General features: G+C 41.0%; 1 protein-coding gene across 2 annotated transcripts in view; it reads left to right on the plus strand.

Annotated features, from left to right (window-relative positions):
• Positions 1–11,627, plus strand: part of Nudcd1 (NudC domain containing 1) — a 34,236-nt gene extending 22,609 nt beyond the window's left edge. For both annotated transcript variants that reach the window (XM_027431445.2, XM_027431446.2), the window contains exons 7-10: positions 1,727–1,871; positions 3,496–3,621; positions 7,363–7,522; positions 11,033–11,627. In XM_027431445.2, the coding sequence (XP_027287246.1) occupies positions 1,727–1,871; positions 3,496–3,621; positions 7,363–7,522; positions 11,033–11,325 (724 nt within the window). In that variant the 3' untranslated portion in view covers positions 11,326–11,627. The remainder of the gene's footprint in view (positions 1–1,726; positions 1,872–3,495; positions 3,622–7,362; positions 7,523–11,032) is intronic.
• The last annotated feature ends 1,672 nt before the right edge of the window (positions 11,628–13,299 follow it).

Raw genomic sequence — 13,299 nt, forward strand, 5'->3', positions numbered from 1 at the left:
AGGTAACCAAGGGCTTAGACTGTAGTTCTGTTGGTGGAAAGAAGGATTGCTTAGCATGTACAAATTTGCTGTTTTCTCTTTTATAACAGGACAAAGAATTATCATCAAAGTTCTTTTGAAAAGACTGTGTATTTCCACATCTGTTTGATCATGTATAGGGTGTGCACAAGTCTTGAGGATAGCATTTAAAATTGGCAGTTAAAAATTAGCAAATAAAATTAGCAGCTAGAACACACTGTTAAATGCGGTGCTTTCCTAGCTAGTGAGTTTGGCAAGTTACTTAACCTCTGAGGTGTTTTCATTCATATTTGGAACATGGACATGAAGATAGAACTTTATTTGGTTTTGCTGAGCAATAAATGAGGTAGAACATGAAGTCCCTCAGGTAGTCCCTGTCTTATGGTAAAGCATTAGGTGAGTATGAGCCTTCGTTATTACCATTCCAGCAGGTTAGTGTATTCCTCAGAGAACATAACAATGTCTGCACGTTATTGATTGTGGTGGTGCTTGTCAGTGTTAACGACAAGAACTTCTATTATAGAAGTGAGATTATTTTGTACAGTCTCTTAAATAGTTGCAGAAAATTTTTAATGCCTTGATTATTTTACGAATTCATGTTAGTAACCTTGCTAAAGAACAGTTGGTATGCTTGCAGGTTCTATTTGATAACTGCAATAGTAGGGTATATTGTACTCTTGGATTTGTGTGCTTGAGGCTGTGTTCCAGGTCGAGGGTTAGCTGGTGCACATTTGTCAGAAATAGCTCATGGGAAAGATTCCTCACCGTGGAAGCACCACAAGGCCTGCCCGCTGAGCTGCCTGTCCTGTCCAGAGGAACACTGGACAGCTAACTGCCTCCTCCCCTGTCCATGGTCTGCCCCAACTCAGTGCTTCGTTCTCCTGAACATAAGTTCTTGATCTCCAGGTCTCTGGCAGGCCCTGCCTAGTGCATTGGGAGTTTCTTTTTAACAGCTTGAATGTATAGAATTAGATTTTTTTAAAAAAACAAGTTATATAGGCATATTAATATTTTTCCTATATTACAAAGTTTTTTTTAATTCCTATATTTGTTTACAGTTCCTTAAAAAATCCATGTTTTAAAATTAACATTGATTTAACTTGCCCTGTCTTTGATTAAAATTCCATATTAAGACTATTAGCTTATGATAGTAAATTGTTGGGTCTGTGTCCTAAGAGGTTAGTTGTCCTGTTCCCACCCCTCCTGCCCCTCCCTCCGTGGCCCATAGATCCCTGCTGCTGTCCTTCTGTTCCTGGGGCTTACTAACACACTGCACACCTGCATTCCAACAGTATTTTCTATAATCTTCTACATGCTGTCTTGCCAGTCACACCACAGTCTGTCTGGAAGCTCCATTTCTAGTGGTGCTTTCATGTTTAGTTATTAAGTGTAGGTTGTTTGTCATTGGATTATAGATTTTTTTTCCCCATCACATGTAAAGCCAAACTGAGTAAGAGATGTGGTAAAATATTCTCCAGATACTAGATAAGTCATATTTACGTTCCCCTCCTCTCTCTTCCTTTGTCGTCTTCCTCCTCCCTCTTCTGACTGTAATTTTGATACGTGCTCTCACTACACAGTGACCATGAACTCTTGAGTCTTTCCTGTGTGAGCCTTCTGAATGCAGGGATAATGGAATGAAATACCGCATCTGGTTTAAAATGTGTAATGTTTAACGTAGCGTCATGTTTCTCATTTGATCTCTTAGCTTGGAGATTTCCTTGATTAAGAAGAATGAGGGTCTGACATGGCCAGAGCTGTTGGTTGGTGACAAACAGGGAGAACTTCTGAGAGACCCAGCCCAGTGTGCCGAAATAGCAGAGCGCTTGATGCACCTGACCTCCGACGAACTGGTGAGCGATTACAGCAGTAAGGCTCTGTCCCAGAATCCACAAGTATCTTACGTGAAGATCATGGCACGTCAAGCATTAGTGCGCCTTTCCTAATGTAAATGACACACGTAAGCACTTGTCACCTAATCAATGTGGACTGAAGTTCTATTACTTCTGTTTTACTCTGAATATATATATATGGAAATGTGAAGGCATATTTTACATGGTGTATAAATGTAGGTATGTATCTTGACATTCTTTAGAAGACTCAACCAATGTTGACAGAGGAGAAATTACAATTATGCCATTGATATATTAATAACCTAGACTGATTCTATGACTTAACTGTTGTAAATAGTGCTGTAATAGACATAAACATACAGATATACATACCTAACCAGTGTAGAAATTGCTGTGAAGTTTCCTCACAAAACGAAAGTAAAGCTTCTGTGGGGCTGAGCTGTACCACATACCTCTCCAGGGTAAGTGTATGACTCCCTCTTTCCCCAGGTCATCAGGAGCACACAATCATGAATAAAACATTGAGAGCCTAACCAAGAGAAAGCCTAACTATTGTCTAGATGACAGTAAGTTTAAAAAAGAATAAGGTGCGATAGCAATAAAGTAAAAACAGTAACCATGTCTCTCGTTGGTAGTGTCACGCCTGTCCCTGCAGTTCCTTTGGTCTCAGGGATCGAAAGCGTTGCTGCTCTAGAAGTCTAAGACTCGGTGTTCTTATCTGTTTCATTTTGTGCTTATTTCTGTCCTTTGCCGTTCTGTGTCTCCTATTTCTTTTTCAAATTTCTAAAAGTTTCTTGAAGAGTTTCTGGCAGCGGGGTACCTGTGCTGGTGATTAGTTCTCTCAGCTTTTGTTGGTAAAAGTCTTTTTCTTGTTTAACACTTTCAGTTACCTTTGTTAAGAGTATGATTCAATGGTAGTAGCAGGGTGTGTTTTAGAAACGCTCTATCTTATTTGGCTTAAGTAGCTATGGGAGAAGTCGGTTATCTGTGTGCTTGTTCAGTCATGCAAAGTATTTTCTCCTGGCTGCCTTTAGCATATTCTCTTTATGACCTCTTTTCAGCAGTCTTCTTATTGTCACTTGCTGTGCGCTCTGATTTTTTAAGCATACAGTGATTTCTGATGATCTGTACTGTTCAGTTTGTTCTATCTTTAAACTCCATGCATTGGCTAATTATGTATCTCATGTTTTGTTTTCTGTTCTCACTTTGTGTTTTTATATCGAGATGCTCACTCAGATTCTTGTTTTCTGTCTTCCACATCTCAACATGTTCAGTCTTCTTTCCATCTTTGAGTGTATAGAACGCTTTTCCAGTAGCTAAGGGTTTTTGTTGTTGCTGGCTTGGTTGATTGGTTTTAGTTTTTTGGTACAGGACTCTAGTCCAGACTGAACAAGCTCTGTGTACAAGTCTCACTGTGTGTCCCAGACTGGCTTTGAAGTCCTGATGGTCCCTCTGTCTCAAACATTTGAGTCCTGGGTTCATAGGCTTGAAACACTGCGTCCTACTGAAAGCATCTGTCATTTTGACAACATTTTTTTGAAAAGATGAATGATTTATTTTCTATTGTGTGATGAATTAGTTGCTTTTTTAAATTCAGTTATGTATTTTATTGTTTTGGCTTCAGAATCCAAATCCGGATAAAGAAAAACCTCCCTGTAATGCTCAGGAATTAGAAGAATGTGATCTTTTCTTTGAAGAGAGCTCCAGTTTATGCAGATTTGATGGCAATACATTAAAAACAACTCATGTGGTAAGTTCTTGCTATTAGGAATTCTAAAAAGCTATGGATAACAGAAATTTGGCAGATAAAAAATGAATGAAATACGTGTTTTACCAAAAATAGTTTGGTTGAAAGTTATTGGGTGTGATAAATCTCATCACTCCACAAAGTAGTCTCGTTCCCATACTGCCAAATCCAGTGAAACACTGGCATGTTGTTTGAGTTCTGTTGTATATTGACACTTTGCAGGCTTTTTCCTCTGCCTACTTTTTATACCCAGTTGTGACTGTTTTATATATAGTAGCTTCCTTCATACCCATTTCTGACACTGAACGTTAAAAAAATTGCATTTCTCTTGCTATTAATAACTTTAAAAATGATTTATATGCGTGTGTGTGCTCATGAATGCGCAGAGAGGCAAGTAGAGGGCATCAGATCCCTGAAAGTTGGTGTTACAGGCAGTTGCAGGATGCCTAGCTTATTATGTGGTGCTGAAATCCAAACTCAGGTATCCATGGTTATGCTGTCAGTGCACCTACGTGCCAAACAACTACAACAAAAATCTTCTGTTATGAGAGGTCTTTTTATACCCAGAAATCTTAAATACGAGTGACAGAAGCCAATAGACTTGAAACTGGCTTCTACTGTGGAGTCGGGTAGCTGTGTTGTACGTCACTGCCTGCTTCCCGGTGCTTTACTGCACCTTCCGTGCTGGCATCAGACGTCTGGTTGTTAGTAACTACAGTTTGTCAGTTGTTTCAAGTAGCATGACATCCCATGCAAAAATGGTATGTCAGTGATTGTGCTCAAAAGAGGAAGCGTGACTCTCAATATTCATCCCATCCAGCTTTTTTTTTTTTAATATGTTAGGGGAAGTTCTTATCCTCTTTAATCACCTTTGATGCTAACAGAATCTCTAGTGACTCTCTCTTTTATATGTGATAGAATGTTTCTTGGTCGGTCTGCCTAGAAATTGATCATTTTAATTCATTTAACAAAATAACCCAGTTTCATTATTTTTTTGTTTTTGCCAGTTTTGCTCACTTTTCTCCTAATTTTCCCATTTTAATTTGTCTTTTTAGTCTTAGGGGATGATCAGAGAACTGATGTTTTAGTTTTTGGGTTGTAGGTCTGTCTGCATTGCTTTGAGGAGCTGCAGGGGAGAACTTGTCCCTTGCCTGTCTCGCTCCCGAGGCTGCTTGCGTGACGTGGCTTTTAGCCCATCCCTTGGTCACACAGTCAGCAGTGGAGTATCTCACTGTCACCCGCTTTGTCTTTGCTATGTTTGTGACCTTCTCTCCCCCTCTTACGAGGACTCTTACTCATCAGATAAGTCAGGGTGATCTTGCCATTTGAAGTCCTAAACATACCTCCTCATGATCTAAAGAAGTAGAGGTTCCCGAGGACGAAGGTGAGGGTGTCCCGGGGTGGTAATATTTTGCCTTCCGTAGATGGTCTGCAGCTTAGCTATACACTAACATAACAGTATATTTCGTTTGAAATGGTAGGCGTGTAATGAGTTTTTAGAGTTGGGCATCTCCTCGGATCATAAGTATTCCCAGAACAGGTGATGACTGAACTGTGTCTTGGATAAGCAGAACGTGTATGAGGACAAGAGGAGTCGGGAAGGCCGACTGGAACTTGTGGGTGTCTGGTCAGTAGCCCTTTGACATACCGTGTAGCACAAGTATGGAAAGTACGTGGAAGGAGAGAGAGATCTCAGCAGAACAAGGGGCTGACGGGGAGAGACCTTATCTCACCCTCTCGTTTGCATGGCTGCTCTCTCTCTTGGTTAAGCTTTCAGTGCTTTGTTCCTTTCTCTCTGCTGTTCTGTTTATGAAAGGTCTCTTGTTGCCCTCAGCTAGGTTTGTCCTTGTGGGAAAGCTGTCGGTAGTTCAGAGGCAAACAGTGGAGAGGAGGGCTGAGTTGCAGGAGTGCAGGGTGCTCCGAGGCTTTCTTTCCAGGCCCATTCACTAGTGGAATTGTGAAAAGAAGTCTCACTGAGCCACTGGCAGTCCACAGCAGAGGGAAAGAAGAAATAAGCACTGCTGAGAGCACAGCAGCCCATTTCCCTGCTGCAGAGAGTGAGCTCCTGGGTGTTACTCTCATGAGGTGGCAGCTTTGCTGTTGGACTCTCAGAGCCGAGGCTGCCCTGGTGAACCGATAAATCCTTACGTTTGTTTCACAGCTTTCCTTACAGAGTACAAGTCAGGCCTCAGCTTCTTAACCGACATTTTGTTCTTCACTGTACTATAAAATGTATAGACTCAAGTCAACATTTATCACACACCAGCCATCTCAACCCTAACCCTAAGCTTAGCATCTACACTTGATATTATCTCTGCTGACATTTAACCCTCTAATAATAAAATGGCTGATGAAGATATGGCTGCAGCCCAGCTCGATTAATGGAGTATCTCTGTGAGTGGCATCCAGCTGTGAGTCTCAAGTGATGATCTCTGTAGTGGAATGAGCATTACAGTAAGCGCTGCTGACAGTATTATTGATATTAATACTGTAATTCAGGAGCACAGTGGAGCATTCTGTAAATAGATCTGAGGCTTTATCTGATAGTGATTTTTTTTCTCCTTGTAGCATGGAAACAATTACTCAAAATCTCAAAGTACCATTTTCAACTGTCGCAGGAAGAGAAGAGCAGCCACTTGAGCTGTGGAGATTAGTAGTTAGAGCATGCCTGGTATACAGAAAATGCTCTTAAGTTGTACTAGCTATTAATTATTCCCGGTAATATTGACAAGTTCACATTAGTAAGTGTAATGCTTATATTCTATGACTTCAAACTATTCTTTCTATTTAACCTGTACTTTGTATTATATGTTGAACTGTTAACAGTGAGGGGTAGATAGTGAAAAGACACCCCAAGACCAAGTTCTCAGCACAAAGATTTGTTTTTCCCAGAGCGACATAGGTCAGGGAATAAGAGACAAAGCCAGGAGGTAGAGGAGGGGGGAGAAGGGCAAGGGAATAAAGGAGGGGGAGAACATTTGTTTGGGAGGGACAAAGGGCCGTTTCTGGATAGAGAGGAGGCAGCTGTGGCCCACAGGCAAATGGCAGTTTGTAAAGGTAAAGGGTGAACCCTGCCTTAGGATGAGGTGTTTAATTGGGCATGGGACTTGGGTGAGCCAAAGGGGGTGGGGTTGATTGCTAGACTTCAATACTTTGACAGCTGGACCTGATAGCTGGGCCTTGGTGGTCAGCTTCAGAGGAGGAAGTAGTCAAATAAGGGAGTGGGCTTTGGGGGCTGGCGTCAGGAGTGCCATCTAGTGGTTTTTAGCAAGGCAGAGGAAATGGGGGAGAAGGGCAAAGCCTGCCAGAGCCGTATGTTTGAGTGGGCTGGTGCCTTCAGACAGATGGCATGATGGTGAAGAGCAGAGACTCTGGGTCCAAATTTCATGTCCGTCCGTAACTTAAACCCATCCTGGCCTTGGACAAGATAAGTGCCCTGTGCATCATTGCTTCACTCAGCTTTAAAATGAATGTAACAGAAACACACTGCTCTCAGGAATTCTATGAAGACGCAATCCAATTAGGTCCTCAAAACTTAGGGCAAGCAAGGCATGGTGTCTGGTGCATGCCCAAAGTCCAAGGTTGAAACAGAATTGCCAAGTACAAGGCCAGCCTGAGCTACCTTGCCTTAGAAAGAACGGAGGGAGGAAAAGTTAGTTTTAAAGCGGTTACTGCTGATGTCGTATGTCAGTTGTCACCATGTTGACTAACTTGCCGTGAATGCATTTATTTTTACCCCTGTAGGTGAGCCTTGGCAGCAACCAGTACCTGTTCTCAGTCGTCGTGGACCCTAAAGAAATGCCTTGCTTCTGTCTGCGCCACGATGTCGATGCCCTCCTCTGGCAGCCGCACTGCAACAAGCAGGATGACATGTGGGAGCACATCGCCACCTTCAATGCCCTAGGTAGAAAGCACTCTCCTTAGTGGCCTTTCCAGTCCACCCACTTAGTCATCTTCGGAAAACTGGTCTTTCTCATTTGAGCCCCGCTAGTTAATTGGTCTGTACTACAACTTGGTTGTCTGTGTTCTGTTTCCTGGGGTTAAACTGTTAGAATAGAAAGATGAACCTGTTCCTACAATTGCGTGACACAGATTGAACATGGAAGTGACAATATAACCATTTGAATCTTCCTAATGAGTTGAATTAAATACAGCATGAGCAGGGGCTTTGGCATTGCTGTGCACACAACTTGTATTTATGTCTCTTCGGAGAGTACTCTTCTAAAGCATTATACAGTTGCTGTGCAGGGATGTCCACTTTTAATGAGAAGACATACTTCACTGAACTTCAGTGTAAAAGAAGCCAGGCCTGGTGGTATATACCTGCATTCCCACCACCTGGACGGAGGAGGCGGGGGCAGGAGGCAGGAGTGTGAGGCCAGCCAGAGTTATATACCAAGACTCTTGACTCAAAATCCAAGTCCCAATGAAGACAAGAGGCCATGGTAATGAAAGCAATTGTGAAAAGCCTAAATATAAATTGAATTTATTGCTAAAGCAGAAGGTATTTGTTTATGAAAAGGATAAGTATAAATTGAACTTATTGTTAAAGGGGAAAATATTTATTTCAAAACTACACCACGAAAAAATTTAAAGTATGTAAGTATAGACTATGCAATCATTGGTTTTATGTCAAAAGCATATTCATATTGTGTGGGAACTCTGTTATGTGAATTAGCTACAGTTATTGCTTTCTTGGAAGCTTATTTTAAGCTGGCAGCAAAAATGTAAAATTGTGGCTTTTAAAACCTATATATCTGCAACTAGAATTGATGAGGAAATTTGCACCTAGCACTTAGGACCAAACTGCTTCACTCAGAATCTGAATGGATTTGTACGACTTGAAATACTAAGAGGGCCGATGGATTAATTAACCACACAATTTCTGGCATCTCCTGTAACTCCTATTTTGTAATTATCTTCCTTCCTTCAGGAAGAGCAAAGTTCTCCCAGGTCCCTTTTAGATGCTCAGAGTCTTTGATTGCATGTCAAACCCCTCTTGCAAATGAATTCTGCTATACTTGATCCTGAGTTAAATCAATTTTATATTAGACAGTATTCTTGAGTTGTTAGGTTCCTTCCTATCAAAGTTGCCTGTAGAGCTTATGCTCATCTTCTCAGATAGATGCCTGTCTCTCCACTTTCCCCCTTCATGGCCTACCTCCTTATGTCCTGCTTATGCCTCGTGGCTTTACTCACTATATGTAAACATATATAGACATATGTACAAATATACAGATATACATGTTAGCATTTAAATCTAGAATTTGCATGTGAGAGAAACTGAGATTTTGTCTCCTCCTTTCTTCTTCACTTCCCACTTTCCTCAAAAGCCTCCTCGCCCTACATTGTCACCTGTCTGATCGACCTTTCTGTCCCTCTTTGTGTTGACGTGTGTGTGTGCGTGCGTGCGTGCGCGCGCGTGCGTGTGTGTGTGTGTGTGTGTGTGTGTGTGTGTGTGTGTGTGTTAGGGTGTGTGTGTGTGTGTGTGTGTGTGTGTGTGTGTGTGTGTTAGGGTGTGTGTGTGTGTGTGTGTGTGTGTGTGTGTGTGTATGTGCGCGCGCGCGTGCGCGCGCACATCTAGAGTTGGTATGTGAAAGAAACAGGCAATATTTTTCTTTCTGGATCTGCTTTCATTGAGCATGGTAAAGGCCATTCACATCTGTCCCCTGTAGATGACATAATTATGTTCTTCACAGGTGCGTAGGACACCATACTTGGGCAGTGTGTGTATCACACTTTATGCATCCCTCTGTTGGGTATCTAAGCTAATTCTGTATCTTCACTTCTGTGAATAGTGATGTAATAAACATGGGTGTGCAAGCATCCCTGGTGTTCTAACTTTGCTTTCCCCCAGTATATGACCAGCTATAGATGGATCAGACGGTAGTTCTGTTTTTCAGATTGTGCTGGTTTCCACAGTGTCTGCAGCAGTGCACACTCCCGTCAGCACTGAAGCGAGGGCTCTTCTTTGCCCTCATTCTCCTCAACATTTCTTGTCTTCTGTGCTCCGAACAACAGCTATGCTCGGTCACTCAGGCAGAATCTCAGTGGAGAGCTCATTTGAATTTCCACATTAACGCTGATGAACATTTTTTATATGTCTACTGGATGTTTGTGCTTTAACTTTTGAGAAGTACCTGTGCATTTCTTTACCACTGACAGACTGGATTGTTTGGGTTTCGGGTAGTTTGACTTCTTTTTGTACTCTGGGCACAGATCATCTCTCCAATCCAGGGATGGCAAGGGCAGTGTCCCACTCTGTAGGCTGTCTTCTCACAATGCATTGTCTCCTTGCTTGCACACCCATGTTTATTACATCACTATTCACAGAAGTGAAGATACAGAATTAGCTTAGATACCCAACAGAGGGATGCCTTTTGAATCCCATGTATCCAGTGACATTTTGTGGTTTTTATCTCTGGAGCTATTGCCGTCCTTTTCAGAAAGGCCTTCCTTTGCTTATCAGTTGTTACTAACATGTTTTCCTCTACACGAGTTTCAGAATTCAGGTCTTAAACTTTTTGATCTACTTTGAATTGATAAAGTGAGACTAATTTCCTTCTTCTCCATGTAGAGTTGTTGAATTGTAAAGTGAGACTAATTTCCTTCTTCTCCGTGTAGAGTTCCCCAGAGTTCCCTGTTACACAGGCTGTAGGGTTTCTAATGTTGATTAGACACAGCTTTGTTGTCAGTTATGTGGCTTTGGCTGTGCTTATTTATCTATGAGTCCTCCATACCACTCCATTTGTCTGTATGTCCGTTTTCCTGTCTGTGTTCTTGGGGCTCTGTGGTACGGCTTGAGGTCAAGAAGGACTGTAATAACCTCTAGCCATTACTGTCTGCTTAGAATTTCTTTACTATTTAGGGTCCTCTGTGTTTCCCTGTGAGTTCCAGGATTGTTTCTCTGTGTCTGTAAAGGATGCGGTTAGAATTTTGCGAGGATCTCTTTTGAACTGTGTGAACCACTTTCACTAATAGAACAATTTCACAGTGCTGATTCTGCCCATCCATGGGCATGGGAGGCCTTTCCGTCATTTGTTTCAAAGCATTTTTTAAAGATGTCATTTCAGGGTTTTTGTTTTTGAATTAGACATTTAGATTCCTGTGCATTTTGGTTTGTGAGATTTTAGACGTTTATTATTTTATCCCATGGAAATGAAATAGAACTGTATTATGCTTTTGTTGAGAGAAGCCCCGTCTTGTTCCTTAGGAATTAAAGTTGTGTTTTTGCACCTCTTAGAAGAAGCTGGGGCTTCGTGTTAATGATGTTGACTTCATCCATTGTTGACTGTTAATGGTATATGTCTTACTTAACTATTGAAATTTGTAATGGATGCTGTGAAATAGTGTTCAGTCATGACTTTTCTCTCTTCTTTTTAACATTTAGTTCTTTTCTTTTCTTTTTTGTCAGGTTACGTCCAAGCATCAAAGAGAGACAAGAAGTTCTTTGCCTGCGCCCCCAATTACTCCTATGCCGCCCTCTGCGAGTGCCTTCGTCGCGTGTTCATCTATCGGCAGCCTACCCCCATGTCCACCGTGCTGTACAACAGAAAGGAAGGCAGGCATGTGGGGCAGGTTGCTAAGCAGCAAGTAGCAAGCCTAGAAACCAACGATCCTATTCTAGGCTTCCAGGCAACAAACGAGAGGTTATTCGTTCTCACCACCAAAAACCTCTTCTTAATAAAAGTGAATACAGAGAATTAATCCTCCAGCATTTGGCTGAACAGTACCCAGTGGTACCTGGAGGCCTGAACAGTTGGACTGTAACTTGTTAAGTTTGAATGTGTTAAATAAAAATATCTTTTATGAAGTTTTATTTTAAGGGATATTGGAAATTATTCAAGAGATTATGAATCTGTGAACGCTATGGGATAGAAGCTGTGGACTTAGAGACCATTGGGTTCTGTAAAAAAATAGTTATTTTTTGAAACCTGATGATTAAATCTCATCTTTTATATGAAAAAATGTACAATTCATTGTTTAAAAATAAAAATATTTATCATGTACTTAGTTCGTTGTTTAGATTGGTACAATCGCTACATAGGATGTTTGGGTAGCAGTAAAATATTAAACGGTAAGAAATATTTTAGTGGGCTGAAATCTCCATAATGAATTATTTGAGTCCAGAGTTGCAAAAGTATAGCAGTTTTGATAATGTTTGCTTATAAACCTTAATTATTTTCATAGTAAGCACAGATTTGTTTATGTATTTACTCTTCTACATCAGAGAAAGTTACATTTTCCATTATTGCATAACCAAGTATCACAAAACTCAGGTGTTAAGAGTTTATTCCAGTACCTAGGAGGCTAAAGCTGGAGAATTAAGGCCAGCCTGGGCCACATAGCAAGACCTTGTCTCAAAAGACAAACAATTCAAGGTTTAGGTTTTTTCCTGGTTCTGTGAATTAGCTCTTTCATGCTCTGCCGGCTAAGGTGTGCTTCCTTCCATGAAAGAGAACACATTCTGAGAGCAAACCAGGGTGCAAGAGCTTGCCAAACTCGGATTTCCGTGTTTGCTAAAAAATACGGACAGTGTGATTCACATGGCCAAGTTTAGACAGACAGCAGAACTGGAATACATTAGGGCCATTGATGTGACAGACAAATAGGACAGATTTTAATACGTTTGTCTCACTAAGATCTCCTTACTTTTCTGAACGTATATTTTATTTACACATTAATATTTTCTCCACAAATATTTGTGGTTCAGACTTATTCTCTAAATGTCTTTCAATTTGTATTTGTTGCAGATTTGTATGGTTTTTAATTTTCACATTGTTTTTAGAGTTCATATTTTAATAAAGCCCTTAAGAATTTAATTGAAGAAAATAAACTTAAATGATTATAAGATGGAAAAATATTTGTATGAATATATATTTTGCCTGCCTGGAACAAACAGTTGACTGAATTAAATTTAAACAAGTATTTGATCTAGGGAAATGGCTCTGTCAGTAAAATGATTGCAACATGGACATAAAGACCAAGTTTAGATTCCCGTCACATGCATTTAAAAAACAAGCAGCCATAGCTGTGTGCATCTGTAATCCCAGCACCTGGGAAAGAGAAGGCTCAGGACGAGCCCTCTGTTCTAGGGACTCGGGAAGTAATACCCAGCACACCTAAAACTTCAGGTCAGTACAGTGGTCTCTCTGCCCACTGCCCACTTTCACCTTGAGACCCCCACGCCCAACCCCCAGTGACCTCCTCATCCTCAGTGTCTTTTTACCTTGGAATAAACTCTGCCTGTCTTCTACACTGCAGTTTGTGTGTCTCGTCGGAATTCTTTCAACAGACACCCTAGACTGGGGAGACCAGAGTGAAATCTGGGAACACTATGCTGAAAGCCCTGTGTTTGACACTCAGTACTATAAAGTGAGTGACTCAGTTCTTCGTCAGAATGCAGCTTCCAGAGAGGATTTAATTATTACCCAACAATGCCTCCCATTTCGAATGAAGATAGTTTGGATGTAGGGATTTGTGAACATTTTCAGGACTGAAAGATTCTGCAACTTTTCTTTTAGCTCCCACTCAAAGAAGCTCCTTTCATTTGTTTACTTTTACTTTCTTTTATATAAATGTGTATCTTTGAGGAGTCACCAAACTTTTGGGGAATAAAATAAAATCTTAGTCATAAACTCAGATGGAATCAGAATAAGATAATAAGGTGTGGAGAGTATA

This window comes from Cricetulus griseus, chromosome 10 (assembly GCF_003668045.3).
Source record: "Cricetulus griseus strain 17A/GY chromosome 10, alternate assembly CriGri-PICRH-1.0, whole genome shotgun sequence".
Classification (NCBI taxonomy): domain Eukaryota; kingdom Metazoa; phylum Chordata; class Mammalia; order Rodentia; family Cricetidae; genus Cricetulus; species Cricetulus griseus.